This window comes from Populus trichocarpa, chromosome 13, assembly GCF_000002775.5.
Source record: "Populus trichocarpa isolate Nisqually-1 chromosome 13, P.trichocarpa_v4.1, whole genome shotgun sequence".
Lineage (NCBI taxonomy): Eukaryota > Viridiplantae > Streptophyta > Magnoliopsida > Malpighiales > Salicaceae > Populus > Populus trichocarpa.
In genome coordinates, this window is record NC_037297.2 from 2113251 (window position 1) to 2132639 (window position 19389).

The 19389-nt window shown below is 34.5% G+C and overlaps 3 protein-coding genes across 3 annotated transcripts; all 3 read right to left on the minus strand.

The window, feature by feature from the left end:
* Positions 1 to 1101: 1101 nt before the first annotated feature.
* Positions 1102 to 1947, minus strand: LOC7473914 (putative defensin-like protein 184). Its single transcript, XM_002319566.4, has 2 exons — positions 1784 to 1947; positions 1102 to 1421 (listed from the first exon to the last, which is right to left on the minus strand). The coding sequence occupies exons 1-2, from the start codon at positions 1833 to 1835 to the stop codon at positions 1249 to 1251; spliced, it is 225 nt and encodes a 74-aa protein (XP_002319602.2). The 5' UTR covers positions 1836 to 1947; the 3' UTR covers positions 1102 to 1248.
* A 3789-nt stretch (positions 1948 to 5736) lies between these two features.
* LOC7473915 (uncharacterized) lies at positions 5737 to 7192 on the minus strand. The gene has a single exon (XM_002319567.4). The coding sequence runs from the start codon at positions 6911 to 6913 to the stop codon at positions 6023 to 6025; it is 891 nt and encodes a 296-aa protein (XP_002319603.4). The 5' UTR covers positions 6914 to 7192; the 3' UTR covers positions 5737 to 6022.
* Positions 7193 to 8945: 1753 nt separating this feature from the next.
* Positions 8946 to 18248, minus strand: LOC7473916 (phytyl ester synthase 1, chloroplastic). Its single transcript, XM_024583244.2, has 13 exons — positions 17073 to 18248; positions 16789 to 16840; positions 16352 to 16407; positions 15285 to 15443; positions 15075 to 15176; positions 14852 to 14958; positions 13566 to 13687; positions 12652 to 12760; positions 11972 to 12105; positions 10783 to 11152; positions 10218 to 10331; positions 9768 to 9853; positions 8946 to 9645 (listed from the first exon to the last, which is right to left on the minus strand). The coding sequence occupies exons 1-13, from the start codon at positions 17530 to 17532 to the stop codon at positions 9345 to 9347; spliced, it is 2172 nt and encodes a 723-aa protein (XP_024439012.2). The 5' UTR covers positions 17533 to 18248; the 3' UTR covers positions 8946 to 9344.
* Positions 18249 to 19389: the final 1141 nt, after the last annotated feature.

Consider the following 19389-nt stretch of genomic DNA (forward strand, 5'->3'; position numbering starts at 1 on the left):
GGGTCCATTGGCCCATTTCATTAGGGTTTGTGTGGTTAAGCCCTTTTTGTCCTTTGTATTTGGGAAAAATAACATGTTATCTGTTTCAATTTTTTTTTAAAGAATCAAACGACGCGTCGTTAATGGCTGAAGAAACGTGCTAATGGTTTTTTAGACTCAAAAACCACATTTCAACCCATTTTGTCTTACTCAAAACACCTAGAAAACATTATAGGTAACTTGATAAACCTATTCCTGACCTAAAAAACCATCCTAAAACTTGAAATCAACCTGAAATAAAAATATCTTATCCAGATTAGATCTATTTTTCTTAGCAATTTTAAGGTAAACAAACCTCTAATATGATTTTCCTGGTCTAATGATTTGTTTATTTATTTATTTATTTATCGTGCTTTCAATCTAATGAACAAGGTTATGAGTTTAAAAAGTTAACGCAATTTAACATTCTTTTTTTTTTTTTTGCTCTATTTCCTTTTATATTTCATTGTTCTTTAATTTTTTTTTTAAATTGGTTTTCTAGTTATCTTCAATTTTTTTTCTCTCGGTTTATCCTGGTCTCCCAACTTAAGTCACAAGATTTGCAGCCTGTTTTTGAATAGAGTTTTTTTTTTTTATAATTTTTTTATGTTTCTTATTTTTAAAGATATTGTTCCGATTTATCTATATTTCCCTTTTGTTTTATATAGATGAAATTTATTTTTATAAATAAAAAATATTTATTTTTAGATATTTTTAATATATTCAGCATTGCATAATCTTTATTTTATTTTATTTTATTCAACCAATTTCACATGTGTTTCTATTTTTATTATCTTTTATTTATTTTAATAAACAAATTCAGTAAATACAACCTAATAAATGTCATATTTTGCAGGATCAAATACCTTGATCTACTTACATTTCTCAATTTTTTTTAGTTTTTCTTTTGGTTATTATTAACGATTTTTTTTTGGTTTATTTATATATATAATTATTGATTTATTTAATTATATGCTTGTATAATATTTTGATTTACATATTAAATTTTTTTCATGTGGGAAAACACATTGAAATAACCAATATATCTATTTTTTTTAAAATTCAAATATATAACCCACGGTAGAACACAGTTCGAAGAGCTAGCATAGTATATTCAAAGGAGGTTTGAACTCCAGATATCTAGGAAATACATTTCATGATAACTTAGAAAGGTTGTCATTTATTCATTCAAGTCTTGTTTAGCTTACTACACGATGCTTCAAACTAAGACTAGCATTTATATGCACAGAAGCATTGCTTTGGAACAGGTGGTGCTGTGTACAAATCGCAGAGGCCCGTTCCGCTATATCGATTCTTACAGTCTTCCCAGCAACGGTTTTGACCTTTGCAGGTCCATACTTTGTGGCAGTCTCTTGCTCCTACCATGAGCACTAGTTTCTCATCTGCAAGACAAAAATATAAATAAATGATAGAGCCATCATCCATCAAATGATCTGCATAAAGCAACTTACCTTTTTATGTGTTTAATTTACACACAAGGAAAAGAAAAGAGTGATCGCTTCTATCGGTTAATGGTAAGAATCAAGCTTCAATGCCATTAATGTTTTACCATAATCTTGAGATGATAATGGGAGTCATCAGTAAAGAGTACAGAACAAGTCTAGATCTCCTTATTGATGATATCGCGATGTTAGAGATGATGCCTGGAATCCATAGATTAATTTCTAGATAAACAAGCTCGAAACTTCTATGTAAGAAATACCAATCATCAAGATCATACAAGATATGAAGAATAGGCCATTACCAGAGGCAAGGAAGAGGACAAACAGGAAACAGAGAGTAGACAGTTTCACCATCTTCAAGTGCGTACTCAAGTTCTCTACTAAGCTCGCTTATAAGGAGGCCTTCTGGCACCATTGCTATTTATAGGGTCTACTTTTGCCCTTTCATTTACGTTAAGGATAAGCATGCAAAAGCTCTCCATGGTGCAAATATGATTCAGTTTGCTTTTATCTTGCCATTTGCATGATCTTCCAATCAGAATGCTAAAGAATAGACGTAATAACAGAGTTGGGTCATTAAAGTCTGTTGGATCTGGGCCTCTGTAGCTTTCTTCTGGAAAAAGAAATGTTGAAGATACCCTAAAATATTGCAGCATCCAGGAATTATTGGTCAGTTGTTCAATAACTTATTTGAAAGTAAGCATCACTTTATAGTCTGTGCCAAACTAAATTCACCTAATCTGTTTCAATCTCTGCTTTCTGGAGGCCAATGGCAACAGCTTGAAGCCAGGGCTTATTACATGTTCAGGCATCAACAAATTGAAATCCAACCCCAGTTCGACATCATACGATCCACGTTTGTTGTGGTAAGAGAATCAAGGATTCATTGGTTAATCCAATCTGCGAACTTTGCAGGATGCGCATGCGTGTGGCTAAATAGAGAAGCATGTAACGCACATTCACCTTTGCTTAACTAGTTCTTGACACCTTTTCCTTGCCTAACTGGAGTCTACTTTCTGAGATAACTTACAATCTAAGGATATGATTTAGGAACAGTAACTCCACCAAGAAACATGGAATCAATCCTGGAACAATGTAATCCAAACCTTTAGCACATGTCAACGGGCATCTGAAATCAACGCTTACATGCCCCAAGAAACTTCTTTGGAACTGACGGTCTGCAACTAGAACAGTGTCCTGTCCATTGGATTGTTTTTTACAGTATTTCCAGTATCACAGTTTCAGATTCTGTATCATTCTCCCCTTCTGCGCTATAGATACCAATTTCTCAAACCCTTCTTGTATCTGCTATCATATTTAGCCATTATTAGAGCACAGGTACACAGCTGCAGAAAATCCATTGAAAATTACTGACAGTTAAACAAGTATTGATATAATAACACACATGCCCCATTTACGCCTTCAACTTGACAGTTTTCTGGTTTCAAAAACAGTAAAGGGAGGAATATGATGCACATGCTAGAGAAATCGAAAAGTCAAGTCAGAAACAGGTACAGGATATGGAGGCAACCAATTCGTCCACCATCAAGTATATAACCATCGCGATAAATTATATGGTAATAATTCTTTTTTTTTGTCTGAAGGAAAAATGTCTGTAGAGTTACTGCAGAATTTTCTTCTAATTTGATGCCAGTCTAGAAAACTATCCCAATAAGAGCGCTTAAAGATGCAAATGTATCCATGACGAACAATAATAACAGTATATCTGCCCACAAGATGTACAGCAGCCTGACTATGAGGCCGATTATCTGTTTAATTGATAAATGATTTATACACAGATAGATTCATATCACCTACAGTATGAGATCAGCTCTGGTGTCAAAACAGGCAACAGTAAAGTCACTGGCAAGGGATAGAATTCGGCCATTAAAGTTGAATACATGAGTCGTGCAATAACTTCAATGAGGTAAAACAACTTGAACGTTTTTAAGAAAGCCAAGATATGTTTTTTTTTTTAAAAAAAAAATTGACACTAATTTATATCACCATTTAGTAAGTATTTTATGAAATAGTATATTTTTATATACTTATGAAATGTGATATTTATTAAATATTGTTATTTTTAAATGCAACAAAATAATTATTAGATTTTAAAAAATAATATTTAAACATTTCATGCTTTAAAAAAAAACAAAAACTAACTCCAGTCATGAGTCATGACTAAGCTTCGAAGTTGCAATATCATTTCCAAAATACTTGACTTCCATGACATGAAACGTGGCGAATCATATCAAACAAGTGAGATGCATTTGTCACCTCTTTATATCCATTCAACACCTAGCAAACTTTATTATATAGCTATTGAATTTTTATTTTCTACACATGTAGGTTTTCAAATAATAAAATATAAAATTATTTCAGAATTTAATTAATATCACAACTATAAATCATTATATCAATTAAAATCTTGTTAATGTAATTCTTCATAACCGAAATATTTATATAAATATTATATTTCTGAACTACAACATCATTTAAATTCACGATTCAAAATTATAATATTTAAAAATATATTGTTTCACTATTTTTTTTATTTTGTATCTTAATTTTCTAATTTGTCCCAAAATATAACAAAGGTAGTTGGTAGGAAAATTTCACTTCATTTTTCTACCTTGAGAGCTTCCACGCATAAACAATAGATTTTGTTGTTAATGAGTTTCAATCGATGAGAGAAATTATATATAAGTTTTCTTTGCCGTAATCTTGCCGAAGAGAGTAAATATGGGGAAGAAAGCTTTTAGGATTTAGGTTGGATTAAGTATTTTTTTAAAAACCATTTTAGGATTTTTTATGCTATAGATGAGTTTATTAGGGTCTATAGATTGTCTTTTAAGTATTTTTAGATAAAAAAAACGGGTTGAAAAATAATTTTTTTTGATAAAATGCTCATACTTTGATTTTCTGGTAACCAGAGAATGATCAAAATCTTGAACAACAAACAAAACATTATTTATATTATTTTTAATTTAAAGATGTTTAACATGTCATTGATAAAAAAAAAAAAAAATGCCTACACACAAGTCATGCCTCTTTCTAACGGGTTAGGCGTGTCTAGCTTGTTTTGTTTTTTTTCTCACATATATTATCGTCAATAAGTTCAAATAAAGAAAATTATAAGGTACTATTGAATTTTCAATTTTTTATTATAAGATCATGGTCTTTTTTATTATATTAGAAAGTGTTTTTTCTATACAATCATCAATGCTATTTTTTAATAAAATATTTGATCGCAATTTTTTTGGGTGTTGTTTGATCAAATACATTTGATTTTTTGTTTCTCTTAAAGAAAATCATTAGCGTGGCAGACTCACATTGCTAGCACACTCGAGCCTAACTTTGTAAGCCCTCGCACGCCTACCCATTGTTCTGGGTTAGAAGCGGGCTCATATTGCACACACTCCTTGACTTGTTTTTTATGCGATTGAATAAGCTTTGGGTGGTCAATAACAGTGAAAGGTAAAGAAGAAGATGAATGTGGAAGGCAAAGAGTATATGCGATTTGCTTTTTCTAAAGGTAATTAATTATCTAGTTATGCTCCCACCTAAGCAAATGATGCTAGAGGTTCTGTACACCTGGATAAAGATTTCTTGCAACTGTACTACGTGAAAACCTTATCAAACAAGTTTTATAAATCAAATGTACATGTTCAAACGGATATAGTCATGATTTTTATTATCAAGAGATTCTATAAATCATATTCGATAACCGGGCCAGCCTGCTATGCCGGTTGAGGTCGGTAAGACCTTCAAATTAAGCTCGATGGATGCTGTTTATCAAGTTTTGTTATTTTTCTGTGTTTAATTTTGGGTTTTTAGCTTTATTTTCCTATATGCTTTAGATTCAGTCTTCATTTTCTGCTTGGGGCCGGTTACAGGCATATTTAAGCCATTCCAATCTTTTTTTACTAGCGGATATATGGAGAGGATAATAACTGAGAAATGACAGGCGTGTAGGGTTCTTGTTTCTGCCCTTTTCCTTTTTCTTTTTGTTTTCTTGTTCTTTCTAATTAGGTTCGGCCGCGCCACCAAAGCTCAAGGCAGTTAACTGCTCTGCACTTTAGCACTCTGCAACAACGTGAATTGTCCCTTCAGCAAGCAATAACCCAAAGTAATCGGGTTTTTTCTGGGTTATTTTTTTACAGAAGACTAACAATGCTTGAAGCTGCAAAGAGTAATTCGATAGTCTTTTGTTACGTGTTTTCCAGCAAAACAATGTTTATAGATGCAGAAGAAATCAGTGAAAAACACTTTAAATAGAACAGGAAATTGTACATTAATATATTGCAAATGCTTAGAGAGAAGCCTTATTGAAGTAGTGATATAGGAGACATCAAACACATATATAGGACAACCTGACTGCAACACCAGATAGGTATACTTGGTAAATGGAAGATAAAGTAAGTACTTGTAGAGTGGATAATAAGCCTGCAGCCCCAAGAAACTTGTGAAGTCATCTCAGGAAGCTGTAGATGGCCTGACCAATTGCTCATAGACATAGTTAATCATTCTGGATTTGGATTTCACACTGCTGAGCCTCTATATTTCCTTGCAGCCTCTCTGCTGTCAATGGTTGATGTGTAACTATCATCTCTTGCATATGGCCTGGATGAAAAATTGAAGTTGCCATATCGCCTTGCAGCTTCCTTGCTGTCAATGGTATTTGCATAGGTTGGATCTCTATACCGGGATGGTGGAGAAGTAGAGACAGAAGGTTTTGCAACTTCTCTCAGTAATCCCACAGCTGCACTGATATCATTTGTTGCTCCAGAGAGGGGAGCATTGGGTGGTGCAGCCCATGTTGAATGACTCGGCCTTGCCCACCCACCACTGGTGTTCATGGTTGGTTCCATGTTGCTACCTTGTTTGCGGTAATAATCATCATAGTTGTTGTCATTTCGATGTGCATTACCGCTGGGCTTAAGCAAGTCTTTGTTGCTGAAACCATTGCGCTCATCGTAGCCATCAGTGTAGCCATCATAGCCTGTGGATTTTGGGGTCTGGCGCTGATATGAAGCATCCCAAGGAGCATATTCCTTGGGTCGGCTAGCCTCAATTTGCACTTTGGTGATGAATTCCTCTACTTTTTGAGGGCGACCATCAGCTGAAGCCAGAGGCCTACGGAACTTATTCTCAGCTCCATGATATTCCTCTGACCAGCGAGGGACCTCCTTGTCTTCATACTCCATAGGTGGATGAACATGCTGTTGATAATACGTCTCAGTTTTTGTAACATAGTGATCTGCATTTTGATCAACACGGTAAGAAATTATAGGCCTTTTCCTCCCATCAGCATCAATGATGACTGGTCGGCACACATGATCAGGAACATAGCCTGTTTTGCTACCATAATCATCAGAGCTGGGTGGATCGTAGCTGGAGTAGCCCCTATATGAGTAACCAATCCCGGCCATCACTCAGCTTTGTGTAGGAACTTCTTCCCTTAAAAGACTCTAAGCTCAAGCACTTGGATTCCTTTTCTTGCATATGAAAGGTGTTAGAACTTCTTCTTTTATAGAAAATCTGGGCTCTCCTGTTCAAATGAGTGATGTAAGGTTCACCTGTACAATGAGTAAGAGGATCCTATGCTGTCTTTTTCTTTGCACTTTGAGATTCCCTTGAAGTTCAATCCACCAAGAAACTTGCTGCAGAATCATATTCTAAGCATTTCATGAGAGTGAACTCCGATGCTTTCTCATGGGAAAAGTTGTTTTGATAGGAGGGTGCTCCTTGAGGACGAAGATTGCAGAATATATGGTGTCCCCAAACAAGAATAAAGGAGAAAGAAAAAGGATAAGAGAATCACTTTTGCTTTGCCTGCCTGTGAAATATATAGTTGTAAACCATTTTAATCAGCAACCAAGAAAGAGGAAAGAACAGACTTCTGGTGAGACAGAGACTTGGGAAGTCTAGATTCTACCCTAAAAATGGCAATATCCACAACTTGAACGAAATTGAAACTGAGGCACAGGAGCTACAGCTAGAAGCCTCCAATGTTTTCCTTTACTAATTATTGACGGGACTGAACAAAGTGATGCAGGAGATTCTGGGGATCTCTAACGTATATGAATTCTTCAAAAAATTCAGGGTTTTCTTTTCTTTTCAACATAGATTGGCTGAATACCAATGGTAGGTTATTTCCAGAATAGTTTTTTAACAAAATTATTCGAACTTTTATTTTTTTTGTGTGAGAAAAGCATCTCGTGAAGGATTCTCTCAAGCCCTTCACGTTTTATGCCTTCCTAGTCTTCCCTTCAGGCCGCATCACAGAAAGCTTCTCCAACTTTGGTTTTTCACCATGTTTTCTGGACATATGGAATAACAATGAACACCACGATATTAAAAATGTCCATGCTCCACAACAGGAATCCCCACCCCCTCAGGCCTCTTCTCCTTTACCGCTAAATAAAAGTCTGAAGAATCGCATTCTGCTCATCCTGGACTGCGACCTCCATTACTCGCAAGACCATTGAAGTCCTGCTCTAGTTTCAATTTCAGACAAACTTGTCTTCTTAATTTTCTCCAACTTGTGCAGTATTCTGAATATCTACGCAACAAGGAAAAGTAGGAGGTTCATTCTTCGACTCCGCTGAAAATTGCTATTCCCTCGTCATTATTCTGGGAGTGTGGAAAAACGTGTTTTTTAAAAAATTTAATTTTTTTTTCTAAATTAATTTTTTAAATTTTGATGTGCTATGTAAAAAATAAAATTTAAAAGTTAGAAGAAAAAATATTATTTTAATATATTTCATAAAAAAAAAACACTTTAACAAATAAATCTTATCACACCACTAAACATACTCTTGTAAAAAGAGAATGCTAGCTTTCCAACTAATGTCTTCCTGACATGCACGTTTGCTTGTGAAAGCATAATGCAGGAACATTTGCTTTCGCAGTTGACAAGAGACAATTGGAATTTGCGTTAAACGTTTCACAAGACAATATTTATTTTTAAAAATAATTTATTTTTATATTTTTAAATTATTTTGATGTAAAAATAATTTTTTTCCAAACAATTCAATATAGAACATTGTGTGTCTCCCTGCTTAGATTTTATGATGATTTCCGCACGCGCATGAAAGAACATAGTTTGTTTAACTTCGAAACTTTTTTCACGTGAAACAGAGAAAAACACGAAACCATTGTTTGCACCACCAACCAATGAGTTTAAATGGGAACCTGCCATGGCTGATTCTGTGGGTAAGTTTAATTTGTTAAGAGTTGCAAATCACAAAGAACTGAATGGTCTTTCTTTAATATCATTTTAGGTGGTGTTGTACCAGGTAACGAGAATCACAAGACAAGTGTTAAGAAAATGATCACCTCGTAAGTGCAGATTGTCCAATTTTGTCTCTAAAATGTCCAAATTGTCACAGTATCATCATTTTTTCATCAGCTACTGTCAGTAGTCTGAATGCCACCAACATCACATAAACACAATCTGGATAGTTAGAAATGAAAAATTGTCATTGCTCACCCTTTATGTCATTGATTCCATCCATAAAACTGGTATGGACAGTGATGTAAAGTTTCATAGAATGTAACGGAATGTAGTGTATCTACAAAGAGAGAGAATCGATTGACATTTTCTATATTACATTACAGTCTACCAATTCTGCACAAAGAATGTCTGAGACTGCAATACTGAGTAAACAATAAAAACTAAATCTTGCTTTATTACCCCCCCCCCTCCTTTTTGTTTCCTTCTGCTATTTGTCAACTATCAGAACCTGGAAAAGAGCACCATATGCTTCACACTTGCACTTGTTTCTATACATAAATCAGCTTAAAGCATTGATGGCGGTAAAAATTTCAAGTCTGCCGAGTGCCCTGTCTTTATATTTTCTAAGGGTCAAATGCTGGAACTTCAGGCAAAGGAGAATAGAATGCACGATATATAGTTCTGTCAATGATACTCCTATAGGGATCCTCTTCTCGCTTCTTCAACAAGTAGGCGATACTGTTTTGGACTTCAGATTTTACATGCAAGTACAATTGTTTTGCATTTTCTTTGTCTTCCAGCATCTCTTTCATTCCCTTTGTTTTTATGGGCTTCCCAAACAGAAAATAAAAGCGGCCAGGTATCTTAGGTAAAAGCCCAGGGATGAATAAATCTGTACTGGCTACCTCCCCTTTACTTTCGTCCCTGTGATCAGATTCAGATCATAGTCAACGCGGAAGCAATGAAAAAACAGCAGCACCTTAGGCTACTTTCAATTACAAGGAAGTAACTATCATTGCATGATTTACAAGGAAAATGTTAATCACCTCACTCTAGAACTTTTGCTCATAAGGTCTCTGGCGAAGTCATTAAGTATCGGGATTTTCATCAAGTCATGGTAATCTAGAGCCAACTGCAACACAGAAAAAGGAAATCTTTTCATGATGACCATATATTTCAAAGCCAAGTCTGGAAAAGAAAGAAAACAATATTTTATAGGGTTTCATGGTGAGAGGAAACTAAATGGTTCATCAGGAGTAGAGGGAGATCTTAGAGAAACAGATTGTGAAAGTAACACTGCTATGAAAATAAAGATAGCTAAAACCAGTTATTTATTCCTTCCCCAACAATAATTTGAATATAGAAAGATGCGTATATTGAAAGATTTTGCAATGTCATGTACTGAACTGATAAAAATGTTTCAACCATCAAAAGAAGGCTCGTGGACTAATATTTATATATATAAGAAACTGATGTAAATAAAATTCAAAGCTTACTTCTGCTATATCATCTTCTCCTACAGTTCCAAATGGTACAATTGTGGCCCCAAACCTTGCTGCCATTCTCACAAATTCAGGTTGATCAGGCCAAATTAACTTGTATGCTTCACCCTGCAAATTAAAGAAGCACGAGACTAAAGAGGTCACAAACATTTGGGAAAATATAACGCAATATTTAAAAAGACCAAATAAGGCATTGTGTTTTGATCCGTGTGATGTCTTCGCACAGGAGGAAGGTTCAGAGTTGTCCAATTTCACAGTATTCCAGAGAAAAGTATGGAGGTGACTTAGCTAGTGCCTTTGAAGGTGGTCAGAGGTCTAGGCAGTGCTGACCAGGTGGAAGCCATTGTGAGTTGGGCAAAGAGTACTTACACATTTAGACTGCAAATATTTTAGATGGTTCCCAAAACTGACACTACATCTTCATGTTATTGCTTGTTTTAAAAATTGAAATGAAGAAGATATTCACCATACAAAATTACGAAACTTCTAGAATGTATGATTTTTAGATTTTAAAAAGAACTTGTTGAAATGAAAACAAGGAACTCAACAGTTGGCATACCTTGTAATGCAGAGCCTCTCGTTGACCTCCAGGATAAAGAAGCACATGCGATTTTTTTGAAAGTAATTTGAAAAGATTGCTTCCTGTGACAGGTACCGCACCCATTACTTTCATCCAATCAGATACAGAAAATTCAGTAGATGAACCCTCCATAATCTCTGAAAATAGGTCAGGGTGCGCTACGCCACGAACCATAATATTCTTCTCTCTCAAGAATTCATCTACAAGAGAATAAATTTCAAGTCCCATCAGCATGTGGTAGCCAATAAATAAGACAGGACCTTCATCTGGAACCCCAGCAAGACCTTTCACTATCTTGCCATCATCCAGAGTGGAGAACACAGCTGCGCAAGTAGCTAAGCGGAACAACCTGGAAATCACATGATTATAATACGATCAGCTTGAGCCACACCTAGACAAACTTTTAGGGCGTGAGATGCAACATAAAAAAAGTTGTTCAGGCTGGTCTGCAGGGAAGCCCGAACTGTGAGAACTAAGCCTAGGATTTAGACCAAGCTCCTTTCCAGTCAGCTTAATTCATATAATTCATAAATCATGCAACATATGTGGTATATTTTCAAACAACTTTAGGGTTGTTGTCTGCTTCAATATAATTTTCTTAGGGATCTACTCATGAAGAGAGGACATCGTTTGTCTGGTTGCTGGAACTACAAGAGAATTTTATTATCATTTTTTGTTGCTTAAACTTAATGTGAAATAACAGAATAAAGCAGCAATTTATCAACATTAACAGCTTTGTGCTAGTATGCATCAATGTTTAATGGAATTTCTAATCGAGAAGATTAAGAGGAAAGAGAGAGGAGAGAATGCCACTATCAACCAGACACACCAGGCTTACACTTGGGATGGGAGGGGTTATTGATGGCAGGGTTGTTTCTCTTGTTGTGTAACCCCACCAGCAGAAAAGAAAACGAAAGGGAAAGAAGATGAAGAAATGGAGAGTGAACAGCGACGCCCATACAGAGCAAATGGCTAATGGATAGACAGAGAAGATTGGGAAATGTAAGTCAAAATTTTCACTATATTATTTAGAAGCCTGGACCATGTATGAATAACAATGAATGCTCTGGCTTGACCAGGGTCAAGTCTCCATGTCATATCATTCTAAGCACAAAGTGTTAGTCATACATCCAAGAACTGCAGATAACAAATTGCTCAGCTGACTTACCCAGTCACTTCATCAAATGCACATTTGAATTCAGACATGCTAGGTGGCAGAAAGTCAGAGACTAAATCAAGCCTCCTTGAGCGACGGTATTTGCAAGTACCTTTGATAATTGTAAGCAAATTAAGACCATCTTCCTGCAAATGAAATGAAAAGAAGAAGTCATGTTTGTCTTCCAAAAATGAATTAGCATTAAGGAAATAAAGCTTCACTGCACAGGGCATCAAAATTTACAATTTATGGATGCAATAAATGTTTATTTTGGTGGGGTACTAAGTTTCTAAACACTGGTTTCACAAGATTGACCTCTTTTCAGAAAACCAAGGTTGAGGAGTTACAGGAAATGATGGTATGGGCTTTCACTCCAAGAACTACCTCATCAATGGAATCATTGAATCTAGCATACATGATAGACGGTAAACAGAACACAGAGTAGGGTCATTTAAAATGATGATACAGATCCTCAAACCAATAATGAACCGGTCAATTAATATGATGATACATGAACGTGTTTTATTTACAATTAGAAAGTCATTCAAAAATTTTTGTGATCAGAAGCCTGTTAATTTGAAAGAGCTCAAAAGGTGTCTATGAGAAGCATAAAAACATTTAAGATACAGACTTACCTACACAGTTACCCTACTTATTCTAGACACAAGGATACACCACTTTTTTTCACTTACCATTAGCATGGAATGCCCATTGTCCTTGAAGAAACGAACTTTGCAGTTCTTTAATGAACTTTTAAGACGGTGAGCTTCATCTTTACTAGGAAGCAAGTTATCATTTCCACTGCAATACAAATACAGCACTATCTTCAACATCCATCAATATTAACCAATTTGAGAGTAAGTCACATATGGAATCTCAAAAGAAATCAGTCATGAGAAGAAAAACTTGACCAAAGAAATGCTCCTTTCCTACAAGACATAAATACATCATCCAAACACAAATATTTGGATAGTTTATTGCAAATCATAGATGTGTTACAGTCATTAATATCACATAGAAGTTCATTGCAAGTTACAGCATATTCAAAGGCATCATGGGTTTACAGGTAACTAGGCAAATAATTTGTTGAGTATTCAAAGGCATCACGGGGTCTAGAGGTAACTAGGCACATAAATGTGCAGAACCTGCAGGATTTCACCAACGCATGGGAAAGGGCAACTTTGTTCATATATGTTAAAGTCCCGCGTATAGATGCTTATGAAGCAAAGTATCCACTAGTTATGGGCTTCAGAGAGAGAGCTACAACAAGGAAAATAAATGCAGCATGCTTGATTCTCTTTCATATGCCAGGCTCTATATATTTACAAAAGCTGCAGAAAATTTTGTTCTGAGATTCCATGCTTTCTATAGGTCAAGCAAGGCTCAAATTACTATTTTCCCTCTTGAAATAGAAAAAAAAAAAAATGTAACATAGCACAGTAATTACAGAAGTAGCATTATCAGTGATAATCTTGATGCAGTAACAATTAGCAGAGACGGTCAAGGACCATTCAGATAACATAAGATAAACAATGAAAAGAGAGGCAACAACTTATGAACAGAAATTGTGTAAAGGAATCGCATTAACTGTAGTGAGAATAAAAACCTGGCAAGAACTAGCACTTCAGCTTTTACAGCATGAAGTCGGGAATTAGCATAAGCAGCAGCGGATTTAAGCAGTTTCAATCTCCAAATAAGAGTCTCCTTTGGAATGATATCAGACAAAACCTGGAATGAACATAACAAACAATACTAGAAGTTAAAATAAATCTAAAGAAAGGATTGGCCAGAAAACAAACCAGAGGCACATGAGGAGAATGTATTGTTGGTGTGTGCGTGTGTAGCTATGTTAGCATCTTGATACTGTAATTAACTTGGATCACCAAAGCAAGCATGGTGAATCATTGAAAACTGGTGGGAATACTTGAGAATAATTAGCATGTGATTGCCACATGCTGAGTAAAACATGATAAGTAGAGTTATTATGATCACAGTGAGAGAACAAAGCATATTGCAGCTACCTAATATCTTCCAGAAAGATTAAGGGAATTACTAGGACATGGTGAATTAGACACCCACAGATAACCATTGCACAAACTAAAATTTGTATATTAGAGAGGACTGGCAAGATTCAACATTAGTTATTATATGCAAGTCGAAGATATTACACAACCTTCTTTGGATATCAAAATAATAGGTTAGATCTAGAGCATTTTTTTAGTGTTTTAATAACCATTCCTATCCAAGTAAATGAATCAAACCAATAAATTTCACAAAGAACTTTCCCTTAATAATGAAAAAAAATGATATATTTACCTAATCATACAATAGCTTCAAATGATAATATGAAATTTCATCTATTGATGCGTTTATCCCCTTAAAGACAGTGTCCTGTTTCTTACTCAGATATTACTTCAACAACTGACCCTTTTACATAATTGATAAGATTACCAAAATGCAGATCATTATTTCAGTTAACCCTTTCTGACAATTAAGCAGTTCGACATTTCACACAACCCAACAGAAAGTTCATTTGACTGTCATTTTGTTCCTTATCATAATCTTATAAATTGGCCCAAACAAGCTTTCATAAACACTACCATCTTGCCCACTATTACTAAGAGCATAACTTCTATCCAGACTACTATTGATCTTGGTTAGGGACTAGGGAGGAAAATAATATCATATGACCTTAAATACTGAATAAGTGTATTTTTCTATTCTATATCACACAATAAAATACAAGAAAGTCTACTGCTTTATATTTATAGTGTTTCTTAATTTAGCTATTCATAACAGTAACTAGCTGGGAAGAAGGGTGCAAATAAGACCAGACAAAACAAAACACAAGGGAAAAAAGTGCAAAAGCTAAGCAGTGTTCATGTTTCTTACAGAAACAGAAGGTAGCAAAGCAGTAAGATTGTGATACAATTGTTGAAATTGTAGTCTAGGAGGAAGCTTGTATTCGATATTGGCCATTGCCATCTTTACTGGATTACCTGAAGTCACAAAAAAGAACAATCAAACAACAAGATAAAGAAATGATTCCATGACAAACAAACAAGGAAAAAAGAAGAAGCAGAAAGTAACTGTAAAAAAGCTACAGAATTTGTACCGGTAACAAAGCCAACAAGATAGGGAAATACATCGTGTAATCCATCAGGCAAGGCCTCCAAAATAGGGAGTAAAGGAAGCTGTGACCTGCTAAATGATGTAGCTAAAATAAAATGCTAGGGACGTCAGACTACCTCTTAGGTTATCATCCAAAGATCTTGAATCAGAAAGTTATTAGCAGTATGTATAGAACAAAATACTGCAAACTCACCTGGGTTAACTAGTATAAGTACGAGGTCAATTTTAGGATTACGGGCAGCAACAGCAAGTGCTAGACATGCTCCAAAGGACTCCCCCACTAGATAAATAGGCTTATTTGGAGATGAAGCATGCTCAAGCCTCACAGTTTCCTCAACAATTTTCACCAGCCCTGCAGGCAATACATCATGGTGAGGTAGTGATAGGTAACAAGCTTAATTTAAGAGAAAAGGAAACACATTTGGCATGTCCGAACACCAAAAAAGAAGAAGAAGAAGCATGAGGATCACATCTGCAAGCAAACATGCACATTGCCAAGGGACTTGAAGAACCATACAGGACCATTGCAAATGAATATTTCCAGAAATAAATTCATACATAGTAACTTAGCAGATAAAAGATAATGGATATGAGCTTCATAGCTCAAGTATTAAAACTCTTAATTAGAAAAAAGTCAGCCATTCATTCTGGCACTAAGAATCCATGCAAAAGAGTGAAGAAGCCAAGATAGCAAAGATCTGACTAGCAAACCTATCTTCTCAAACCTCCTTTTGTGTAACCATTCTCCAATGGAAATAAGATACTTACCATAGAGGTTTCTAAGAAGTGTACCGAAGATCCATATAAATATTTCTGCAATAGCTTTTTTCTCAATAATCACCATTAATCAGTGTTTTTCATATCTAGAGTTTTATTAAACCAAATAAGCTTAATCCAATGAACTACCCTGTGCTTTTATTAATAGGATTGAAGGCAGAATATTTTTTAAAATATTTTAATTCGAATAGGTGTAAGTGTTACCTAAATCATAGAAAATAAGCATTTGGAAATTAGAGACATACAAGCAGTAAATACAGCAATCCTTGCATTATCAAAAGGTAAAAAAACACGTGTTTAAGTAATGTATAAAACAAACCTCGTTTTACCAATTAGTTGTCAATCTATTTTCACATGGATGGTCATGTTATCATAAGAAATCTCAACTCAAAACGTTTGCTAAATTATCAATGCAAATGAATTGCTATATAATAATTAAAAAAAAGGAAGATCGATGAATTTAGAGGCCTTGAAAGACCATACCTTCAAATGTTGTTCGATCATACACTGGAATATGAAGGCATCGAACTTCAAATGCCCTGCAATTTTCCAAAAATCAAATGTAAAATCATTTATTTAACCGCACTGAAAATGACAGAACAAATAAGAATCCCCAAGAATTCAATTACGCGGGATAGAACAATGAAATTGAAAGATTAAGATCCATAACAATTCTTTAAAAGTTGAATCCCTTTGTTATAAATAACGAGTGCAGAAAATCATAAGTAGCTCAAGCAGCTTTGACAAGCAGAAACTATACCATCTTAATGTGAACTGTCAACTGGCAAATTATTCTGGCAACAGGAAAGAATGTTTTGAAAAGTATATTCAGAGAAAACCCAAATTTTCAAAGAAGGTATGCACATATTTCAAGTTCATTCTTCAATACTTGTAATGGAGGTAGAAATAAAAGAACTTACTTCCCAAGAGCTTTATGGTGCAAAGCAAGTCCCAAGCCAACACCATCAAGCCCTGCAAAAAACAAAAAAAAATACCAGAAAACAATTCATCATTCTGTAATCTCCTAACCTTAACACATAATTTTATAGCAATGAAATAGTTAATCAAAATTTACAGAACAAAATAACTTCGAGGAAGCTAGAAACTCATCAACTAGAAAGTCGGTCCATCTGTCAAGAGTGTTCCTTTTTTTGCAGTACTTCAATTTGAACTTGAGAGTTCATCTCAACAGGCAAAAAATTACCAGGTAAAAACAGAAGAACTGGTGAATCTTTTAAAGGTTTCCCACACTCAGCAGGGCAAAACCACCGAGGTGGCCCACCATCAGGCTTAATAATCTCCTTGGCTCCATCAAGATAATCCTTCACAGTCTTGGTCCCATGGCCATCATCCCACAATAATTCCAAATCTTTGAAAACAGCATCTTTCACCCACCTTTTCTCAATTGTAGGCTTTAACCTTCCATTTTTTCCTCCATCAATCAAAGAGCCATTCTTCACTTTCTCCCCACTGCCTCCATCAATCAGAGCCCCATTCTTCTCTTTCGGTCCAACAAAAGAAGTTCCATTTACCACAATCTCATCAGATGACAATACTGTCGAATCACCACCACCTAAACTTTGAGCCCTCACCCCGAACCGGGGCTTATTTCCCGAATTTAATGCAACATAAGGTGAAATATTGCAAGTAAAAATCGATGCCATGTTTTGACAGGCAACGGAAGGCAGTTTAGACACTAGTAGTTCCCTCAAAAACAGATTAGAACTGTATGCTGTCTTGGGACCCTTTTCAAGTACTAGCAAGAAAAACTTAAAAAAGAGCAAAAACTTGGACTGTCACTCCAAAACAAGCACACCCTCTTACAAATAATTCAAAATACCAGTTCAAGATTTCACCAAATGAGATCCCTTGAGACCTTTCTCAATTGCCAAGCCGCAACTGAGAAGCCTGGGACCCTTAAATCTAGCACTGCACTAAAAACCAGCTGCAATATTAAATTAAATAATCCCCAAAAACATTCTAACTGAAACAATCACACGCTTCTTGAGAGTAATTTTAGAGTCTTATTCAAGGTTCACTGACTTCAACTACCAGGCAGCAATAAAAGAGAAGCTGGAAAACTCTTTGAAGCAACCCCAGAAAAGCAAGCTGAGATGTATAGTAGCTTGGACACCATGCCCCGTATTGAATTCTTTGTATTATCATATGGCGACAAATCCCCAGCGAATAGTAAACGTGGGGCTAGGAAAGACATACTTAATAATAGAAAATGACAACAATGTTGTCTTCTCTTGTTTCTACTCGTCCATGTTGCGGTCTCTGGCTTGGCACACTACTTGTGAGCTGTGACTTCTAGATGAGGGCCATGAGGCTCAACTGTCACTGCCCGGAGTTGAAGAGTCGCCATGATGATTTGACTTTTTTGTAAAGTAAGACCGCAGTCTATTGTATTGTATTGAGAGTGTATTAAAATAAATATAGTTTATTTTAGTTTTATTTCTTCCTAGTATTTGATTGTATTTTAAACTCTAGATTTTCTTTTCATTTTATTAGAGTTGATTTTACCCATTTTTATACAATTTTTTTATATGCATATAATCTGTGTCAAAAATACTAATTTCTTTAAATGTATCGAACTGATATGAAACTTAAGATTATTTAAAAAAAATTAGTATTCATCAGTGTATAAAATAATCTAAAAATATCTTGAATTATCGAATAAAAAAATAAGCATAAATGTTATTTGTTGTATGAAGTATATATTATTTGATACATAAACTATTATTGTTATTATTTCTCGGATAGAATATCAAATGGTTTTTTAGCTACATCTATATTTGAGAGTGTGATTGTAATTGTTTTTCAAATATTTTTCACTTGAAAATGTATTAAAATAATATTTTTTTTATTTTTTTTAAAATTAATTTTAATATCAGCGCATTAAAATGATATGAAAATATTAAAAATATATTAATTTAAAATAAAAAAATTTAATTTTTTTTAAAATACAAAAAATAAACAGTACCTGCATAGGGAAAGTATACCTTAGCTTCACCCATTTTTAAATCTCATTATGCTATTGATGAAGAATGGCAATTATTTAAAATATATTTTATTTCAAGTTAGTGTCACATGATTTGACCAGTAAACTGATTTTATTTTTATTAAAAAATCGGAAATGATTAGGATTTAGGCATATATATATATATATATATATATATATATATATATATATATATATATATATATATATATATATATATATCATAGATTTTCATCCATCCAGTCCAATTATTTAACTTAGCAAGGACTCGGACTTTAATAAAAAAATTTATTATTAATATGGATATCTAAGTTAGTTTCTGTGTATCTCAACTAATTTCACGGACTCAGAAGTTAACGACTATATAAGTCTTCAATAACTATTATATTAGTAACCATATGATTCGAATCTAAAATCACAGTGGAATAAACTTCTTAATCTCAAAGTAAAAAAGAACTTAAATATTACTCATAAGCAGATATTTTTTTTTAATATTTACTACTCTATCTTATATAAA